At 54.9% G+C, this 19,923-nt stretch overlaps 2 protein-coding genes across 5 annotated transcripts in view; both read left to right on the plus strand.

Moving 5' to 3' along the window:
* The window catches only part of TIMP2 (TIMP metallopeptidase inhibitor 2), a 45,844-nt gene extending 34,109 nt beyond the window's left edge, over positions 1-11,735 (plus strand). Inside the window, exons 3-5 of the mRNA XM_045813965.2 lie at positions 475-583; positions 6,849-6,973; positions 8,824-11,735. Coding sequence (XP_045669921.1) covers positions 475-583; positions 6,849-6,973; positions 8,824-9,021 — 432 coding nt within the window. The 3' untranslated portion in view covers positions 9,022-11,735. The remainder of the gene's footprint in view (positions 1-474; positions 584-6,848; positions 6,974-8,823) is intronic.
* Positions 11,736-19,374: 7,639 nt separating this feature from the next.
* The window catches only part of USP36 (ubiquitin specific peptidase 36), a 37,282-nt gene continuing 36,733 nt past the window's right edge, over positions 19,375-19,923 (plus strand). Inside the window, exon 1 of one of the 4 annotated variants that reach the window (XM_045813992.2) lies at positions 19,375-19,455. The gene's annotated coding sequence lies outside the window, so the exon portion shown is untranslated. Of the gene's footprint in view, positions 19,655-19,923 lie in introns of all 4 variants that reach the window. The other 3 variants (XM_045813991.2, XM_087854037.1, XM_045813990.2) reach the window with 3 other exon arrangements.

Below are 19,923 nucleotides of genomic sequence, written 5' to 3' on the forward strand. Positions count from 1 at the left end.
TGAAACCCCACTGGCCCTGGGGTCACATCCGCGGCCACGGAGGCAAGGGTGCCCCCATCGCGTAGCCAGTGCTTGATCGGGGTTCCTGGCAATCCACAGAGGCAACGGTCCTCCACGACGGGTCCGAGTCACTGGAGATCCGCAGGCCTCTCCCCGGAGTTTCTGATGTGACCCTGTCGGTGGGAGGGAGAGCCCATGTGTTGTCGGAGATGGGTTCCTCCAGGTGACCCTGTTGTGCCCAGCCCGCTGACAGCTGCCACACTACGGGACGAATGTCTCCAGAGAAACCCTCTGCAGTGGGAATGGTCACCTTCTAATCTAGCTCCTTGGTTCCTTCTGTCCGCCTTTTCCATGCTGGTGGTCCCACGGGTGTGGGTTGGGCTGCCCCCAGGATGTTCTGGGTCAATGGGAGGGGGGGCGACCTCCTTAGCTGTGCAGGCCAGCTCTGCTCACATCTCATTTTCGTCTTTCCAGATGTTCAAAGGCCCTGACAAGGACATAGAGTTTATCTACACGGCTCCTTCCTCTGCCGTATGCGGGGTCTCGCTGGACATCGGAGGCAAGAAGGAATATCTCATTGCAGGTGTGTTTGTGAACAGGCATGGGGCACGTTCTTAGGGACCGTCCGGGGTGGCGTCTCTGTGGTGCAGGGGCAGCCTGAGACACCATGAGGCCCAACAGAGCCGTGACACCGTGAGGCTGTTCTGAAGTCTCCGGGCTTCCCCGCCTCTTTCCGTCCGAGAATTCCTGTACATTCTGGCCTGCCCCCCACAACAGTGGAACCAGTGTGACTTGATGGGAAAACACAGTAAACCAGTATCCACAGGACACATGAGGTCGGGTGGACACCAAGAGGTGAGAATTTTTGCCTTTTATTCCTGAAAGGGAGACCCATGCCGGATGCTGGGAATGCTCCCTAGGGAAGTACGAGTCAGCCCACAACTTGGGAGGAGACGGGGGAGTGGAGGGGACAGCTGCCCTGGTCAGACATTATATTCTATTATACAATTTGGATTTAACTATAAAAATACATTCTGAATCCAGATCTTTGTGCTTTGGGGGATTGTCTTCTGTTTGGGTTATTCGTGCTTCTCCCCAATCCACTGAGGATATTTAGAAAATCAACACGTACTTAGCAGGCACCACGAGGCACCTCGCACTGTGCCTGGCGTGACAGGAGTTCAGGAGGGGATATCCGGAGGGGAGTGCACACACGCTCCCACTGAGGGGGCAGGAGAAGAAACGAAAGAAAATTAAACAGGGGTTGGGTTTGTTTTTGGTGGGGGGACTGTGAGCAGCGAACGAGTGCTCCGGAGGAAGAGACCGTCTCGGGTGGCAGGTGCAAAGATCCAAGAATCTGGAAGATTTGGCACTGACCCCGGCCGTGCTGCGCGTGTGGGGATCCCTGCCGGGGGGGAGATGCAGTGGGGTGTGAGTGGGGCAGAGGACACAGCTGTCACCTCTCCTTGGGTAACGCCCCCCTCCCTCCCTTAAGACACTCATGCCCGGCATCTGCGTCCCTGGTTCATCGTTCCATTAAGACTTCTGTCCCTCTCCTTGGGGTTGATGGGAGATTTTTTTCTTCCTTTATGGGCATTTCTGACCTTTCTAAGTGTTTTCTAATGAGCATCTACGATTTTTTAAGTTGTCTTGACTATAACTCACACAGGATACCGTTCGCCCATTTAAAGGGCGTCGTTCGGTGCTTTGGGTACCAGGTTGCAGCCACGGCCACAGTCAGAGAACCCTGTGCCCTCCGGCTGTTGTAGCCCTCCTAGCCCTCCCCCCTCCCCCCAGCTCCAGCATCCACCATCTATTTTTTTTTTTACTCCGTGGGTTTCCCTATTTCAGAGTCCTGTGAATGGAATCATAGACTCTGTGGTCCTGTGTGTCTGGTGTCCCTCACTCAGCACCGTGTTCAGCGTGACATTTTTGTAAAGTTCATCCACATTGTAGCGTGAATTAGAGCTTCACTCCTTTTTGTGGCCGTTCTTTGGATAGACCAGTGGGTCCCCCCATTTGTCTTCTGATGGACACTGGGGTTGTTTCCACCTTTGGGCTCGTCTGCACGACGCTGCTGTCAGCGCCCATCACCACGTGTTTGCGTGCCTGTGTTTTCATCCCTCTCGGGCCGATGCGTAGGAGTAGAATTTCAGGGCATATGGCGACTATGTTTAATCATTTGAGGAACTGCCAGACTGTTTTCCAAAGCAGCTGCACCATTTTACATTTGCAGTATCTGCTATTTTTACAGTAAGAAAAACAGAGTCAACCAGAGAGACAGGTATGGGGACAGAATCACGAAGCAGGGACCTTCCTGATGGTGCTGTCACCATGACACGGGGGACGGCAAGGCAGGGCAGGTGCACAGAACGCGGGGCGCGGCCTGGGCTGGGAGACGACCGGTCCGCGTGTGCCCGAGATGGGCAACGTCTGTTTTATCTCCTCTTGATACTTCCCCGTATGTGCAAAATTTTACAAATGCCATCTATTGCTTTCATGGTCAGAAGGATGAGCCGTGGAGAGAAGGGAAGGGAGACGAGACCTCTCATGGTTCAGGGAACCTGTTGCCCTAAGGGATCAATGGCTTCTGTTTCCAGCACCAGGTCGTGTGCTGGTCCCTGAGGACTAACCCCTAAAAAGGAGCCCCTCGCCCTGGGTCTCCGGCTCTTCACACCGCCCTCTAGGGGCAGCCGGCCAGACTGCGGAGCGCACACGCCGAAGGAGGGAGGCCCAGGGTCCTCCGGGAGGGCTCCTGGGAGGGAAGGTGACCTACGTCTGGGTTCATACAACAGGCGTCGCCGTCTCCCTGTTGATAGAAATAGGATCGCCCTCTTCCTGGCCCTGACGGCCCGAACCCACTTTCACGCACCGATGGTTACGTTCTGGTTGATGTCTCGTTGGTACCTTGAAATCGGGGCGTAAGCGTCTGCCGCACAAATTCTGGCAGGTGCCGGGCGCTGGAGCTCTTTCTCCTGGGGGGTGGGGGGTGGGGAGCCGGGTGGTAGGCATTTCTCAGCACACCTGTGCCTGGGCCGCACTGCCGGCAGAACCTCCCTGACTCCCAGATCTGCGGCACTCCGCTTCTTCGTCCGTGTGGTCCAGGTGTTAGCAGTCTCACCGCCCCAGCATCGGAGCCAGCAGCCCTCCACCTGCACGGCCCGCCGGAATTTCTCGGGGAGTCTGGTAGAAATCCTGAATTCCAGGTGCCACCGTAGACCAATTCCGAGCAGAATCTCCAGGGCTGCGGCCCGGGCATCAGCATTTCTAAAGCTCCCCAGGAGAGTCCAGGGTATCTCCAGGGCTGAGAGCTGGCATCTAACCAGAACCTTCCCTGCCCTGGGTCAGACGCAGACCTTTCATCGCAGAGGGGCCGAGTAGCTGGTCAGCACACACACAGGAGGGCTGAGCCCCAGGGGCCGAGCTCAGCCACTCCCCTTACGGAGGTACATGTGGGACATGACTTTCATCTGCGGGTCGGTCCGTCCTGCCTCTTGCCCAGAGATCCCGAGGACCTTGGCACTGCCCTTTGTTCCATGAGATGGACAGTCCGGACTGCAGGGAGGACGGCCCGGAAGACGGATTGTGTCCAGCCGTCAGGAGCCCTGGCGTGCAGTGTGTGTGCTGAGTACGTGGCTCCCGTACGGCCCCGTCCCGCTGGCCACAAAGCGCGCGTGGCTGCGTAGGAAGTGTGGGTCTCGAACAAGAGCCGAGGGTGGAGGCTGCACATGGCAGCTCGGTGGTGATTATCTTGTGAGCGGTGGCTTTGTGTTAGTTCGGGAGACATGGTAGGAGAGTCTCTTCCTCTGTTTTGCTCAGCATCTCTTCTGGAAGAAAGAGGCTTCTGTGTCCGCCTGAAGCGTCGTGAGTCGAAGGCAGAGAGCCCAATCATCTCAGTAACCCTGCTAATGTTGCTGTTCTCGTGCAGAAGCTCGCTCGCTCCTATTTGCCGTCAGAGGTTATTTATCATGTGACACATATGTGTCCTGTGCTGTTCCTGCACACGGGTCTGTTAAACTGCCCCCAGTCGGAACAAGAAGACGATCCTCCGAGTAACTGGAGCGCATCTGCTGGGCTTGCTGCAGCCGGAACCGTCCACACGGTAGCTCCGCTTGTAGTAAAAAGGAAGAAGATACATTTTGTTGGAAGATACATCTGTTTGTAACTGCATCTATTGCCTTTCACCCTTTCATGTTTAATACTGGAAGCAAGTAACATGGGGCACATTTGAGTTTGCTAACTGGCCACAGAGCCTAAGATCCCGAGCAGGCACGTCCAGCAGGGGCCGGCGCACCCGTTACAGGGGGACCTCGCTGAGCTGACGTCTTTCCGCAGCTCAGTGAGATGGCTCTGGGTCAAGTCTGGTGTTTACTTTCTGAGCACAGACTCTCCATCTTGTCCTGGAGTCAGGACGGGCCACCCAGAAATCACGGGGCACAGTAAACCACTCAGCCAGCCCTGGCAGTGGCCCCAGGAGTGACCGCATGGCCCGAGGCAGCCCACCTCCTCTTGGGCTGATGACTCAAGTTCACATGTTGAGCTGGGCACCAGGAGACGCTCATGTTCAGGAACTGCGATAGAATTGGCCCTATAATTTTCTTCTGCAGTCCTCTCCTCCAAGAGGAAAAAGAAACCTACAGCCTTCAGTTACAAATTTTAATTAATTCCTGTTTTTCTCTCCAAGAGAGACTGTGCGTTTTTCCAAGGCGCACGTGGGAGGATGTTGTAACAGATGTTCACATGGTGCGTGCCCAACCAAGTCGTAATAACTGTGCCTGTACGGAAAGGGTGTCCTTGGAACATTCTGAGATGCTGCGTCGTTTGTAAGTGACACCCAAGGTAAACAGGAGCTTAGCCAGGGCCGTACAAGATACACAGTTTGTATTGCGTCTCCGTGTCCTTCCCTGTCCTGCTCTCGGCGGGAGCTTGGATTGGTGGCGAAAAGGTCAAAAGGGAAGATAGCAAAAAAGGCCGATAATGAAGCGAACTGTTGGAACAAATACCCGCACTGTTGTCAGTACACTTTTATTGAGCGATTACTATGTGTGAGGAGCTGTGAATAAAAACGGACGCAGACTGAACTCTTACCCTTCATGCTTATGATCTGGTTAAGGAGCAGGGGACAGAAGAAAGGCAAAGACAGACGTGGAGCAGGACATGGATGACAGCCTGGCGAGGCCGCAGACATCACTGCAGGCGTTTGGGGGGCGGAGCCAGCACGGAGGAGGCGGGGCCGGGGGAGGGCTGTGGTCCATATGCACCTGCATGGGCTGTACGTTCTGGAAGGAAGCAGGAGGTAGGAACGAGTTACTTGTCACCTGTTTTCCCCTTCCTCAGCTACTCTGAACTCTTACAAAATGGCTATACAGTTAAAAAAAAAAAAAGCCCAAGTACCTATTTGGAAGTATTTCGAGCCGGCCAAACACTTCTCTTCCATTAGTTGTTAGGAGTCAGAATAAATGCTGTCCAGTAGCAACCCTGCTCCTTGTCCCTTCTCTTCACCTGGAACGTCATTCAAGTCCGAACAGACACAAGGGGAAATAGAGCTCCCGAAGGTAAGGGGAGCCGTTAAATCAGAAGACAGAGCATCAGAATTCACATCGAGGGAGTGCCTCCTGCCACCTGCCCGGCACACAGGATGTCCCTGTGCCTGCTTGAGGCCTCGGGCCAGCCAACACGCCTTTCCCCTGGCCAGAGATCACGGGGCGATGTATTCCCCTCAGGGGTGCATTCTTAGCATACAAGCTGCATTATTCACCGAACTATATGTCTACTAGTGGATTCTTCACGGCCTGTGCTGTGCCTGAGATCATTACGTTGGATGTCCCGGAGCTTTGTCAAGTGGAGAGCCCGGGGTGCAGCCCGAGGCTCCGGTCGGCCCCTCCCGCCGCCCTGCCTCTGTGGCTGTTGACAAGGTGCCATGGCAGCTGGAGGGCTGAGATTTGACATGACCTCTCCAGCCCTCATTTCATCTTTGTGTCCTGCCCGGCTGATGCCAAGGCCGTCCCCAGCACGAACCCTTCGAACTCTTGGGCGGAGGAAAGGAGGGAGCGGAGTCAGGAGCCTGCGGGAGAAGAGACAAACAGTGCCGCCCCCTCCCCCCGCCGTGAAGGGAATGCGGAGCCGATTTCCAATTTTATAAAATTCCATGTTTTTGCTGTTTGTGGTGGAAAAACCCAGACAAGTTCAGGATCAAATGGAGGACATGTGTGTGAAAACTAAAGCGGGAAACGTGATCTACATGCGATGTGATCTCCTTCGTGCGGAATCACGTGCGTGGAAGAGCGTTGGAAGGAACCGCAGCTAAGTGCTCGCTGTCGGTTTTCTTCCCGTGTCCGCCAAGTGCTCTCGAGTGTTCATTCTGCTTGGCACACACAATCCTGGTGTATCCGTCAGCTTGCGCTGCCGTGACCAAGGATTGAGTCCCTCGCAGTCCGGGGGTCGGGGGGGCCCAGCATCAGGCATGGGCAGGCTGGTTCCCCGAAGCCTCTCTCCTGGGCTCGCAGATGGCCGTGTCCTCCCCGTGCCCTCAATGCTTGTCCCCTCTGTGCCTGTCTGGGTCCTGATCTCGTCTTTATAGGACCCCGTTCTTATTGTATGTGGCCCCCCCCATGGGATCTCGGTTAACGCCATCACCTCACGAAAGACCCGTGTCCAAACACAAGCACATTTCTGAGGTGCTGGGGGTCAGGAGTTTGGGGATTTTGGAGAGGCCGCAGCTCAGCCCCCAACACGCGGTACTGTGAGCAGTGAGCCTCGACACACCCAAGCCGTACTCGGGGGCGGGGGGCGGCGGGAGGAGGAGGACCTGTGACTTGCCCTGAGCTTGGATATCTCTGTCTCCTCAGGAAAGGCCGAGGGGAACGGCAAGATGCACATCACCCTGTGTGACTTCATCGTGCCCTGGGACACCCTGAGCACCACCCAGAAGAAGAGCCTGAACCACAGGTACCAGATGGGCTGTGAGTGCAAGGTAAGCTGGCCTTGACCTCATCACTTCCGTCTCCAGGGAGACCGCCGGGCTTTGATCCTTGGCTTTCCAGGGCCTCTCCGTCCACGGGGTCCTGAGGACTGGGCTCTGGGGAGGTACGGCCTTGCTACCAGTGCGGCTGTCTGGCCGGGGACAGAGCCCCGAGGCTTGCCCCTGCCGAGGGATATTTGGGAGGTCATGGCAATCTGGCTCTGTGGCCTGGAGCTTCTAGGAAGGAGAGCCTTCCAGGGGGAGGAATTTCATGGGGCGAACAGGGGGCTGTGAGTACCTTCTATGGATGCTGTTCGTGGTGCAAAGATTTGAGTGCCTTGGGAAAGAACGTCCGAGCCATTTCCACGCACTGGGCCCACAGAGGACCCTGACACCCAGTCCCCTTCTTAAAAGCAGCCCAGAAGGGCGCCTGGGGGGCTCAGTCGGTGAAGCATCTGCCTTCAGCTCAGGTCATGATCTTGGGGTCCTGGGATCAAGCCCTGCATGGGGCTCCCTGCTCAGTGGGAAGTCTGCTGCTCCCCCTGCTCGTGCCCCCTGCCCAATAAATAAATAAATAAAATCTTAAAAAAAAAAAAACGCAACCCAGAGGTGGTGCGAGGTGCAGCCAGAGCAGCACTGACGATATGTGCAGCTGTAGACAGTGAGATCTCCATGGCCCAGGCTTGGGTCCTCTGTCTCCTGCTGCCCTTGGTCCCCACCGCCTGTGCCTCCAGCCCCAGCACAGGAAGCCCCGCCAGGGGCCAGGCCCCTCTGCCACCGGAAGTGGGTCTGGGGCCGGAAGGCTGCAGGGATTGGCTTTTGCTGATAGGCGCTCTTGCTTCCGCGGTCCATCAACGCCAGCCAGTCCCTTACCCTGTTCGGAATGTGAATTCTGACCTACAGCTGCGCGTACGTGGAACAAACGCATCATTGCCTAACTTGAGATTAAAACGGAGTTCTTCAGCGTCCAAACAAGTGAAATCTGGCCATTTGCAACAACGTGGTTGGAACTAGAGGCTATTATGCTGAGCGAAATAAGTCAGAGAAAAACAATTACATGATTTCACTCATGGGTGGAATTTAAGAAACAGAACAGGAGCATAGAGAAACGGAGGGAAAAATAGAACAAGATGAAATCAGAGAAGGAGGCAAACCATAACAGACTCTTAAGCATAGGAAACAAACTGAGGGTTGCTGGAGGGGAGTGGGGGATGGGGTAACTGGGTGATGGGCATTAAGGAGGGCACCTGATATAAGACTGATGAATCACTGAACTCTGAAAGTAATAATACACTGTATGTTAATTGAATTTAAATTTAAAAATTCACAGCCGAACAAAACTGAGTTCTTCCCTTTCCCACTTGTGGACTCAAGTTCCCCCACCACAGTGCTACTTGCCGACCCCCTCAAAGCCCATGCGTGCTTCGGAGCAAGACACCATCCTTTTTATTTGACGGAACCTAGCTAGCTCCAGGAAATTTAAGGCCCTCTGTGGTGGTGGTTCTGGGAGGGTGGGGCCACACTGAGGCCTTTGCAGCATGCTCAGAGACGGCAGACCAGATGGCCCAAAGCAGAGGGGCACCTGCAGCAGCTGGGGGTGCGGGAGCTGTGCACAGGGGTCCCCCCAGGCCCCATCCCCCCACCCAGGCAGGCTGCCCGCTGCAGTTTAGAGAGTAGGGGGTGCTCAGGAAGGGCTGCTGATGGAGCAGGTTCAGCTCGAGCCCATGTTCCCTCCCCCGCCACTGTGCTCACGTGGACAAACTGCCCTTGACCGTCTCTGCCGGGCACGTGGCTAGGCTCTGGAGATGCCCCCTGAGCGGCCTCTGTCCCTGACCGGACCGCCTCCGTGTCCTTCTTCCTAGATCGCGCGCTGCCCCATGATCCCATGCTACATCTCGTCTCCGGACGAGTGCCTCTGGATGGACTGGGTCACGGAGAAGAACATCAACGGGCATCAGGCCAAGTTCTTCGCCTGCATCAAGAGAAGCGACGGTTCTTGTGCGTGGTACCGCGGAGCGGCGCCCCCCAAGCAGGAGTTTCTCGATATTGAGGACCCGTAAGCTGGCCAACAGCACCCCTTTGGCCAACGGAAAAGCCTCCAAGAGTTTAGACTGGTCCAGCTCTGACATCCCTTCCCGGAAACAGCATGAATAAAACAGTCATCCAAGTGGGTCTAAATTAGTGTGAGTCTCCTCCCACCCCCATTGCCCTTTTAAACGTGGTTGTGGTCCCACACCCCCATCCGCCAGCCTGGGCATCCCTGGGTGCGGGCAGGGGTGGGATGCACGGGCCCAGCCCCAGCCCTCGCACTGTCACAAACACTGAGCGGGCGGCCCGTACGTAGGAGTCCCCCAGGCCTGGTCGGGGCAGAGCCTGGAAATGTGCATTTTGCAGAAACTTTTGAGGGTCGTTGCAAGACTGTGTAGCAGGCCTACCAGGTCCCTTTCATCTCGAGAGGGGCATGTCCCTCGTTTCCTGCAGCTTCCACACCTCTGGTCCTAGGGTGGTGGTCCCCGCCCCTCGCAAGCACCCCTGTGTCCTTTGTGCCCATCACGGACTCCCAGCACCTGTGACTCCCGTAAATACAGAGGCCGCCCTGGACCAGTGGCTCGCTCTTGAAGGGGTCCCAGTTAGTCCCGTTAATCCGCAGAATCGCAGTGGGAGCCACGCTGCAGAGCCTTGTACGATGTGGGCGACAGCTTCAGCCAAGTCCTTTTCAGTCCCCTCACCACGCACCCTGATGCGGGGGGGAGTCCGTGGCATTCTGCCCTGAGGGCAGACGTTTGGGGGGACACTGGGCTCCCCTGGCCATTTATTCCCGGGTTTGTCAAGTGAGTCTGGCTTCCTCCTCCTGGCGTCAGGCATCCGCCTGAGTCGTACACGTTGGCTTCGCAAGGGGTTGTGTGTGGCCAGTGGCGCGGGCTGGCTGTGCTGTTTGCACATCCTGAGGACATCGAAAACCAGGCCCTGCTGTGCCCCCCAACGCACCTCAGACCCCCCCCCCAAGCAAGTGCCACAGCTTTACCGTGACCCGCTGCAAAAACGGACAGTCACTGTGCTGGGCGTGGGGTCTCTGGGAGTGAAGTTAGCTGGGCGTGTTGTCAAGTCTTACCTAGGAAGGGAAAAATCGGGGAGGTAGGTGGGTTCCGTGAATCTCTTTCTGGGCCTGCGGGATACTGTGGCCAACATCTCATTTTCCTAAAGATGAATTCTCAGATAATCTGTGAAGCCAAATCCCCGCCGCACCAGCCTCCACTTAGATTTGTCACATTTGATCTCGGTCAAAGAAACGTCCCAGGGGACTAGAGAACGCGTTCCCCAAGCGTGGCTTTCTGCGGCCAGGAAAATGGGGGTTAAGGCAGGCAGAAATCTCTTAGTAACAAAAAGTCATCTTTTTCTTCCTACTTGTATGCAGTATAAACTGATCTGAGCTTTTCGCGCAAATTACGCAAACGTACACGTGCGCGAGCACGTGCGCGAGCACGCACGGAAACCCGGAAACCCGAGCGTGTCAGCCTGCGAGTGGTCCTCCTGCAGAATGCTTCCAAAGTCACTACGTTCTTCAGCATTGCTCTACTCTGCGGTGACCCCAGACCACCTGTAAGACTCCTGACCCCCAGGTGGCGTGTAATAACCCCCATGCCTGCCGGGACCTGGTCAGCACAGATTTTGATGACTGCCCTTTCCAGGGCAGACTAGGGGACTAGCCAGGGATCCGCCCCCGCGTCAAGGCCGCTTTCATGCTGTACAGTGATAGAAAGTTTGTAAGATGTCATAATGGACCAGTCCATGTGATTTCAGTATATACAAGAACACCAGACCCCTCCAATCAATATAACACCCCACCCCTGTTTGCTTCCTGTATGGTGTTATCATATGTAACATTTACTCCTGTTTCTGCTGATTTTTTAAATGTTTTGGTTTGTTTCCGACATCAGTTGTAATCATTCCTGTGCTGTGTTTTTTTATTACCCTTGGTAGGTGTTAGACTTGCACTTTTTTTTTAAGGTTTCTGCGTCGTGGAAGCTTTTGACCCAGAATGGAAAGCATGGCATGGTAGCTAGCCTATGATGGTGGGTCCCTTCAGATCTTTTCTTTCCTTCTTTGAGTATGGTTGCTTTTTCCATCTGCTACTTTTTGTTCTCTGCTTCAGATCATTACAAAGTAAAGGATCTTTGAGTCGGTGGTTCTAAAAAATGGCCTTTATACTCAATCCACACACATTGTCTTCTAGCCATGCTGAGCAGAAAACAAAAACAGAAACAAAAAATTCAAGATGAGGTGCCCAGTGGCAGCCGAGAGACAAAGCCACTCAGACACGTCAGAGTGAACAGTTGCAACGTGCATGTAGCTGAGGAAGCCTCTCCATTCGGCGTCGTTTAATTTATGTGTTACGTTCTGCACACTGCTCGTTCTTCCTTCCATTCTTGTCTTCATGCAAGCAACTCAAAATATTTAAAATGAAGTTTACATTGTAGTTCTTTTCAAACCTTTGCTTGATAAGTATTAAGAAATATCGGACATCTGCCGTAATTTAAAGCTTTGTTTGATTGTGTTTGTTTTTGCTTGGGTTTTTGGTTTTTTGTTTTTGTTTTGTTTTTTTTTAACTTTTGGGCAATGTGTTTTTGCTGGACTATGAAGTCTGAGACCTTCCTGTGCTGGGAACACGTGAGAGCTGTTGAACGTTGACAAGCAGACTGCGCATGTCTCCGATGCTTTGTATCATTCTTGAGTGATCGCTCGGTCAATGGACAATAAACAGTATTATCAAGAACGTTGGCTCTGTGTGTGTGGCTGGATCCGATGCTCGGAGCTGTCGCTTCCTAGCTTAGGAACCAAACACCTCCAGGGGAGCCTGTCCTGTGGAGGTGGACATGTGTCCCCAAGAGAAAGAGAGGCCCGGGTGCTTTGAGGGATCCATTGGCATCTAGTCAGCGTGCGGGCAGGTCCCATGGTCTTGTCAGTGCTTTTTTACGGTCCCCTGGCTTGCGTCAGGACCCTAACGAGGGCCGTGTATGGCAGCTGCTCTCCAGGCTCTTTTGTCCCCATCCCCGCTCTCCTCCTCTCCAGCTGGGAAAGATGACCCCGTCATAATTTAAACTTGAACATGTCGTGCAAATGACCTTCCCCAGCATCTGTGCCCCTCCGGACCGCAGGCCCCATGGGGTCGTAGCAAACCCACCAGACGACTGCTACCCACTTCCTTTCTTTTATGTAGTTTAGGTCAAATGTGACTTCTGAAAAGCACTTCTCGTTATGGAAATTTTCAAACATATTTAAAAAAACAAAAACAAAAAACAACGCAGAGCGTGATCTAACGAACTCCACGCACCCGTGACCCGGTCATTATCCGAGCTGTCTCCATCTTGGCAAGCCATTTCGAATCGGTTTGAGGACCCACATACGGGGTAAGCAGACTGTTAGGGAGTCTCCAGACACCATTCTTCCCCCCTCAGCCTCGCTTTCTGTGAAAGGAACGTGCATGGGGCCTCGGGTCCGAACCCCAAACAGACACATGCGGGTTCAAAATGGAAACGCAGCAACGGACCCTGCAGGGTCCAGTGTGAAGGGTCCCGGGGCCGGCCGCCAGGGCTGGTTAAAACCTCTAGAAGTTTGGGTAGCACTAGCTGTTCCCTGATCTAACTTACCGACGAGACAGTGGAGCTAACAGATCTTTTATTGGGGTCAGTTTTATTATGGACAACTTGCCATTACCAGGGATTCTGCATGAAGACTTTGAAGCCCCTGCACGAACAGGTCCTATCTTTAGCCTCGGGTTCGAGCTCAGAGCGGCCCCACAGCTCGCCTTGCCCCGCTCGGTGGCCATGCGTCCCCGGCAGTGAAAGGCAGTGCTTTGATTTGGGGAAACCATCAGCTCTGACAGCAGATTTTCTCCTCCGGGAAACAAACCGGGAAAGAAAGAAGACATTCGGAAACACGATTCTGTCCATTTTTGTTCTGTGACAACTGGGAAGAATATTCCTTTCCAATTAATTGAAACAAAAACGTGAGGCAAGTCCAAATCCGAAATGCTGCAAAATGCTGGGGCTGTCAGGCGGGGGCCAATAACAGAAAGGTCGAGTGCTAAAGAGGGTTTGGGGATGGGACCCAAAATGGGGTGCAGAGGCAATGCTGCATACAGGACCTGGAAATAAAGCTGAAAGATTAATGTTTGTTTTTAGGCCACCCAACATGTTCCCCTTCAAGCGAAGTTGTGGGAGGTGGGGAGCTCCAGCTGCAAGATTCCAACCAGGGAGGCTCAACACAGACCTAACCCCCGGCAGTTTTTACTGGGTGCTGGTCATGCCGGCACCCTCTGCCCAGCGTGTAGCAGAATTCCAGCCTCCCGGAAGAAAAGCAGGTGCTTGACATAAGTGCTTGAGGCACAGGATCCATGCTTTTTTGTTGCTTTTGTTTTTCTAAGTCATCTCCACAACCAACACGGTGCTCGAACTCACAACCCCGAGATCAAGAGTGGCACACTCCCCCGACTGAACCAGCCAGGTGTCCCCAGGATCCATTCTTTTTTTTTTCAAAGATTTTATTTATTAATTTGACAGAGAGAAACAGCCAGCGAGAGAGGGAACACAAGCAGGGGGAGTGGGAGAGGAAGAAGCAGGCTCCCAGCGGAGGAGCCCGATGTGGGGCTCGATCCTGGAATGTCGGGATCACGCCCTGAGCCGAAGGCAGACGCTCAACGACTGCGCCCCCCAGGCGCCCCCCCCCCCCAGGATCCATTCTTATCAGAGAACGGGGGAACCCAACCGGAATCCCAGTTCCCAGACAGCAACCCCGGACGCAGGCCTTCTGGAGGAGAGCAGTCCCAGGCTTGCTGTGGGGCTTGCATACACGCCCTGCCCCTTTCCTGTTCACGACCTTTCCCAAGGCTCAGGAGACTCCAATGCTAAACCCCTGTGGGCAATGGCTTAGCAAGTCATTCTGATAATAATAACCCCAAATCTCACGTTTAGTCCACACCAGGACTGGCACCGAGGGTTTCACATCCATTATCCTAGGTGACACTTGCCAACTCCGAGAAGTCTGTGCTCTCATCGGTCTTGGTTGGTAGATAAGGAGTCTGAGGCCTAGAGAGGTCCATTTCCCAGGCACCCAGCCAGCAAGCACTGGGGCTGGGATCCAACCCAGGCAGAGGCAGGGTCCGGCCTCCTCTGCAGCATCCCTGAGGACCACGAGCCCCCGGAACACAGCTGTGCAAGCACGCTACCCTCCGCGGGTCGCCTCCCACATGGTGATGTTTGCCTTCTCTCTGCACGAAGAGCTGCATAGTGGCTTCCCTTTTGTTTTCTATTGCTTTCAGAACAAATACAAATGTATCTTCCTTTTTATGAGCTTTGAAGCAAGGATGACAATAAAATCCCAGTCTCCATTAAGACACACCAAAACACCAAAATACCTGTTACTGGTGGCCATGTGTGAACTTAGAGAGGGTAAGATTCAGTTATCTGAAAGATTCATCTCTATATAATTTATCTTCCAAACGGGGACACTTTTGAGAGAGAAGACGGTGCTTTCAATGAGTGGGGTCAATAGGTATAAACCAGGACTGCCCTGAGCAAACTGGGGTGTGGCGGCCCCCCGTCATTGTAGGACAGCTTCCCCAAGCACACCAGGTGTGTCGAACCCCCTCTGCCATAGTCCCAGATGCTGGGGCTTGGCACTGGATGCAGCACCCCACAACCGCTGAGCCCGAAAGACTTACCCTGACTTCCTGTGATCTGGGAGCCAAAGTCTGCCAGCCGCGGTCGCGCTGGACGCTGCGGCAAACAAAGCTGGCGTCTCAGCGGCAAACGAAAGGTGCGCGTTTCTTGCCGGGACCAGTGGGGACGTTGGCTGGATGACTTCCACGGGCGATTCAGGGACCTGGGCTCTTTCCCTCTGTGTCCCCACCACCTTCTGAAGCCTCAGAGCCCTTCCTTTTTAGCCACAAAGAGGAAGGAGGGAGGCCTGGCAGATTGTCAGCCTCTGGCTTGGGAGTGACACCTGTCACTTCCTCTTCCAGGCTCTGGAGAGAATTAGTCACTACTGAACTCACTACAGGCAGCTTCCGGCCTGGGCCCCCTGGGCCTGTACCCACCTCGGCCCCAGGCAGGCCCAGACGCGGCAAGGAACAGTCCAGTAGAGCCTCTCTCAGTGCCACGCCGGGCAGCGCTGGAGTCAGAGGCTCCAATGCAAGGGGGTGCTGGGATTTAAGAGAAGGTCTCGAACACTCTTGAAAAATGTATATAATCAAGTCCTGAGGCCAAACGAGGATACATGCCTTGCTTCAAAAAGAACAGTAACAGCGCTGTGCAAAGTAACATTGTGTTTCAGAGAACAACCAATGGGACCTAAGGAAGGGAGTGAAACCCAAAAGAATGAAGTGAGAGGCAAGGCTGGTGGGGGGGGGGGTGAATTTGGGGGGAGGGAGGTGGGTTTGGGGCAAGGAGGGGGAGGCATCCTGAGGACAGCGGGACACGAATGGCCTCCGTAAAGGTTCAAGCAGGATTTCGGTGTCAGCAGTTGGGGACAGCGATTCCTATGCGCGCAGAGAAAATACACACCTGTGTGTTTATGCTGGGTTCGTTTGTGTTTTAGAGAGAAAACTGCCCTGGGAGGGAAGGAGGAGGCAGGCCAGTGGCCGGCACAGGAATTTAAGGCCTGTTGGCTACTTTTTGGCCAAACCACCAAACACATTCATGAAAAAGTAAGATCTTTATGGGCCAAATTCCATTGCAGGCCATCCATAGTCCAAGGAGAGAAGGTCTAAAACGGCTCTGGGAATCCATCGTGTGGCTTTTCCTTGGTGGGCGCAGCCAGGGGAGGGTTTGGATCTGAATTTGGCAGTGTCTAGAAAAGAGGAAATTGTTAGGGTTTTGTAGGCCCAGCCAGAACAACTCGTAGGAAGCAAACTCACAGCAACTGATATGAAAGTCAGAATTACTAATTTACAGTTAGAGATGCGATTGCGGTCTCTCCAGAAATTAGCGCGTATCTTTGGCCGGGCACAGGCGACTCCTGGGCAGCAGTACTGTTAATCTGGTAATGCGCTTTGTTTCTTAAGGCAAATTCTCGTTTGATTCATTTTGGTTATAGTGTGTGTGTGTGAGAGAGACTCCTCGTGAATCTCCAGTGTTCCTCTACTTTTCTCCTTCAGGATTTAGAGATTATTAAGTGGTCTCATCTTGAGCATGTCATTTTTTGTTTGGTTGGGTTTCATAGACATTTATGCACAGTGTACCTGCAATGAGATGAGGGAGACATCGTGAGAGCTTTACCAGTCGTCACGGGGAGGGAGAAGACCAGAGAACATTCCAATTGAGTGTGTAAGTGGAATGTGCAACCGGCCCAAGGCAACGCCAACCTAATGGCAGGGATGGAGGAAATCTAGGAAGACTTCCTGGAGGAGGTAGTGCCCGAGGATGTTATAGAAGGGCAAGCGGGAAACGGAATTTAGGGCAAAGACCAGCATGAGCCTGGAGCAGAGATAACCTGATTAGGGCCTAGGGGGCATTTGGATTTAGCTCCACCAGAGGATCCAGGGCAGGGAGTGGCTGGGGAATGAGGAAAAAAAGCAGGCGCGGAGCCAGCCCCCAAGGGCCATTAGAGACCATGCTGAGGAGAGCTTGATTTTCCCGAGCTTCAAGGGACGGGGAAGGGTTCAGACAGATGCACGGTGTTTTCGGGTAGACCTTCTAAACATATTATTCTATCTGGCAGTTCGAGGGATGGGTTTGGCCATTCCAGTAATGCAGGTGAAGATGGAGAGGCGCTCTATTTGGGCAATTAGATGGAGGGAAGAGAGTGGTTTGAGGAATATTTGAGAAGTAAGATTAGCAAAATTGGTTGATGGATGATTTACATGGGGTGAGGGAAAGAGAGGAGACCGGGATGCTGGCCAGGAAGGTGGATGTGGGGGTCTGGATCAACCTGGGTCCAATCAGGAACACCGAAACCACTCCGTACAGCCTTTCAAACAGAGGGGATTAACGCAGGGATTGGTTCCATCAGGACGGAAGCCAGCTAGAGAACAATAGGCAGCTGTTAGCCCTTCTCCGATGGAGGGTCAGAGGCAGGAAGAGGCCTGCAAGAGCCCAGGGAGGGGATGGCTTGGGGAGGGGGAGGCAGAGAATGCTCCTCTCTGGATGCGGCATTCCGAGGGAGGGAGAGAAAGGTCCCGCTTCCCCTTTCCTTTGCCCTCCAGTCTCGCCAGTGACCCCCAGTGGCCAGACACTCGGGGACACCAGGGTGCCTGGAAAGCAGAAAAGGGCAAGGATTTGGTCTGAGCTCCAGCAGAGCAGCCAAGTGGCCAACAGGGCAGAAAAAGAGAGGCAGCTTAGGGGAGGCAGTGGGGAGGCACCCGTTTCTGGGCGGGTATGGTGAGTTTGAAGTGCTTGTGGACCCTGCAGGGAGATGACCAGCAGGCCCTTCCTGGACCACCATTCCAGAGATCGGGGGAGAGAGGTGGGCACCTGCACGTGTGCCATTTACCGGGCTGCAGGCATAGAGTGGGGTAGCCACGGCCACGGGCTGGGTGTCTCTTACTTCAAAGAAACATTTCACTTTTCTTTCCAAAATGCTTGCATCGCTCATACTCCCAGCGGTGTGCTTCACGTTCTCTCCAACGTGTAGTCTTTTTAATTTTAGCTGTTCTAGTGGGTGTGAAATGTCCCACGGTGCGGTTTTAATTTGCATTTCTCTGGTAACCTTTGAGAGTGAGCACTTTAGGAAAGGCCCCCGTGAACATATCTCAAGGAGATTCCATTCTGAGGCTTCTTCGAGAGACTCTGAAGGGGGAGTTAGGGTGGGAGTGTGGCTGGCCAAAGGCTCCTCCCAACTTCTGGGGCTCAGATTACATCCTCAAGCAGGATGGAGGCCTGTCAGGCAATTCATCTGTCATTTCACCAGAATTTTGGGGTTCCTCTGAGGGCCTGAACTACAGGTGTGAACCTGGAGCCTGACGAACTTGGGTTGAAACCCTCACATCACTGCTTGCTTGCGGGGATGGTACACTCAGTTTTTTCATCTGTAAAAAGGGAACAGCATCTTTTTGTAGGCTTGCCATGAGGATTAAAGCATCTCACGTGGGCAAAGCAGTCCACTAGGTGTCTGAGACATAGTATCAGCTCAACAACGGAAGCAGATGTCTTCAGTGTTGTTAAGACCTGCTGGAAATCGCCTTTATTCCACAGATGAGGAAAGGGAGGCTTAGGTTAGTTAACTGTCCAAAGCAACCTGCTAATTAGGGCAGCTTTGGGATAAAACCCAAGTCTCCTCGTTCCCCTGCCAGCTGCCACTCCTTCCAAACTGCCCCCACCCTCTACTCATTCACCGATACATACTATCAGACATGAGACCTGTCTGTTTGAATCATGGTTTGAGGGCACAGAGGGGATCACACCAGGAACAAATCTCAGTTTGAAGCTCTTGGGATTCTTAGTCTCAGGCTCAGGCTCCTACAGTATTGTTCCTGTTTGTTTGCTTTTTCAAGACACCAGCACCCACGTAGCAGTCACCACAGGGTGAATGTTGTCCCAGTCACACCTCTCGTCACTCTCCATCCCCATTCCTGGCTGCAAGGACTGTGTGGGGCGTGGGGTGGGCACGGAGACTTGATCTACGGGGGTTCGCCCGGGAACTCACCCAGCCCGCTCCAGACCTCCCTGCCAAGACAGACCAGGCTGATAGTGTTGTGTGCACAAGGCTGTGGTTCGGGGGCGGGGGGTGTCGTTTATTCCCACTCTCTGCCTCTGTGAAAGTGCCACGGGCGGTCAGGCTAGGAGCCGCTCCCTCTCCCCCCCTGCTCAGAACGGGAAGGAATGATTCAAGTGAAAAGCATTCTTAAAAATACTGCAGAAGCAGTACGTCATTTGCAAGCGTTCCACCAAAAGCTTAACGTAAGCGTTACAGGGTAATGCTTTTGGAGGTCAGGAAGGGGGCGGGAATTACAAGCGCCCCCCCACCCCGGACATTTCAAAGGTCAAACGCCACCACTCCCCCTACTCTCCCACCCTTCATCCCAACAGCTTCTTGCTTGGCCTCCCGTGGCTTTCCTGGGCCTGCTGCCCTCATCGCTCCCCGTCCGTGTCTTGGTCACTAAAGGGCCCTAGAGAGTGAGGCCGAGGCCCCGCGCCACGGGCTGGACGCGGAGTGTGCAAGGCACCGGGTACGAGGCTGCGCCAGGTGCACGTCCGCGTTACGGACCCGGAAGCGGACGCCTCACGTGCTCTCCGGGAACACGCCTGGCTCCGGCCAAGGGGGCGGGGCGTCTCTGGCTCTGCGTGCTTGCGTCATCGCGTAGGCTGGCGGGGCCGCGGGGTGGAAGGGTGACGTATAGGCTGCGTAGAACGGCTGTGGGCGGGCCCAGGGAGCGGGGACGCAGCTAGCCCCGTCTCTTAAAGCTGCCACGACCTTTCGAGTCCAGCAGCGCGGGCCGCGAGTCGCGGTGCCTTTAAGCGTCGCCGTGACACGTGTGTGAGGCGCCCGAGGCCCGGATGGTGCGTGTGCAGGGCCCTGGCGGAGTAGACGCCAGCGCCGCGGGCCTGCAGCCGGGCCCGCCGAGGGCCGGGTAGGCTGGGGCCGGGTCTCGGCGGCGCGCAGGCCGAGGGAAGACTGCGCGTCCGGCCGGGTGGAGGGCTTCCGCTGTGCCTGGGGCGCGGGAAGGTGCGGCCTGCAGGGGGGCGCAGCGGGGGAGACGTGAGCGCGCGGCCGCGAGGGGCTCGGGGGCCGGTGGGGAGGTCCCAGGGCTACTTCGTTAGCGAGGAGTTCGGGGCAGCGCTGTCCGTGAGGGGCTCGGGGGGCTACGGGGAGGGCCAGGGGCGCGGGGTCCGCGAGGGTCTCGGGGATCTACGGGGAGGGTCAGGGGCGCGCGGTTCGCGAGGGCTCCGGGGTCCACGGGAAAGTCGGGCGCACGGTCCGCGAAGGGCTTGGGGGGGTCCTCGGGGAGGGCCAGGGGCGCGCGGTCC

Source organism: Ursus americanus, chromosome 23 (assembly GCF_024610735.1).
Source record: "Ursus americanus isolate L20-20 chromosome 23, mUrsAme1.1.p, whole genome shotgun sequence".
Classification (NCBI taxonomy): Eukaryota; Metazoa; Chordata; class Mammalia; order Carnivora; family Ursidae; genus Ursus; species Ursus americanus.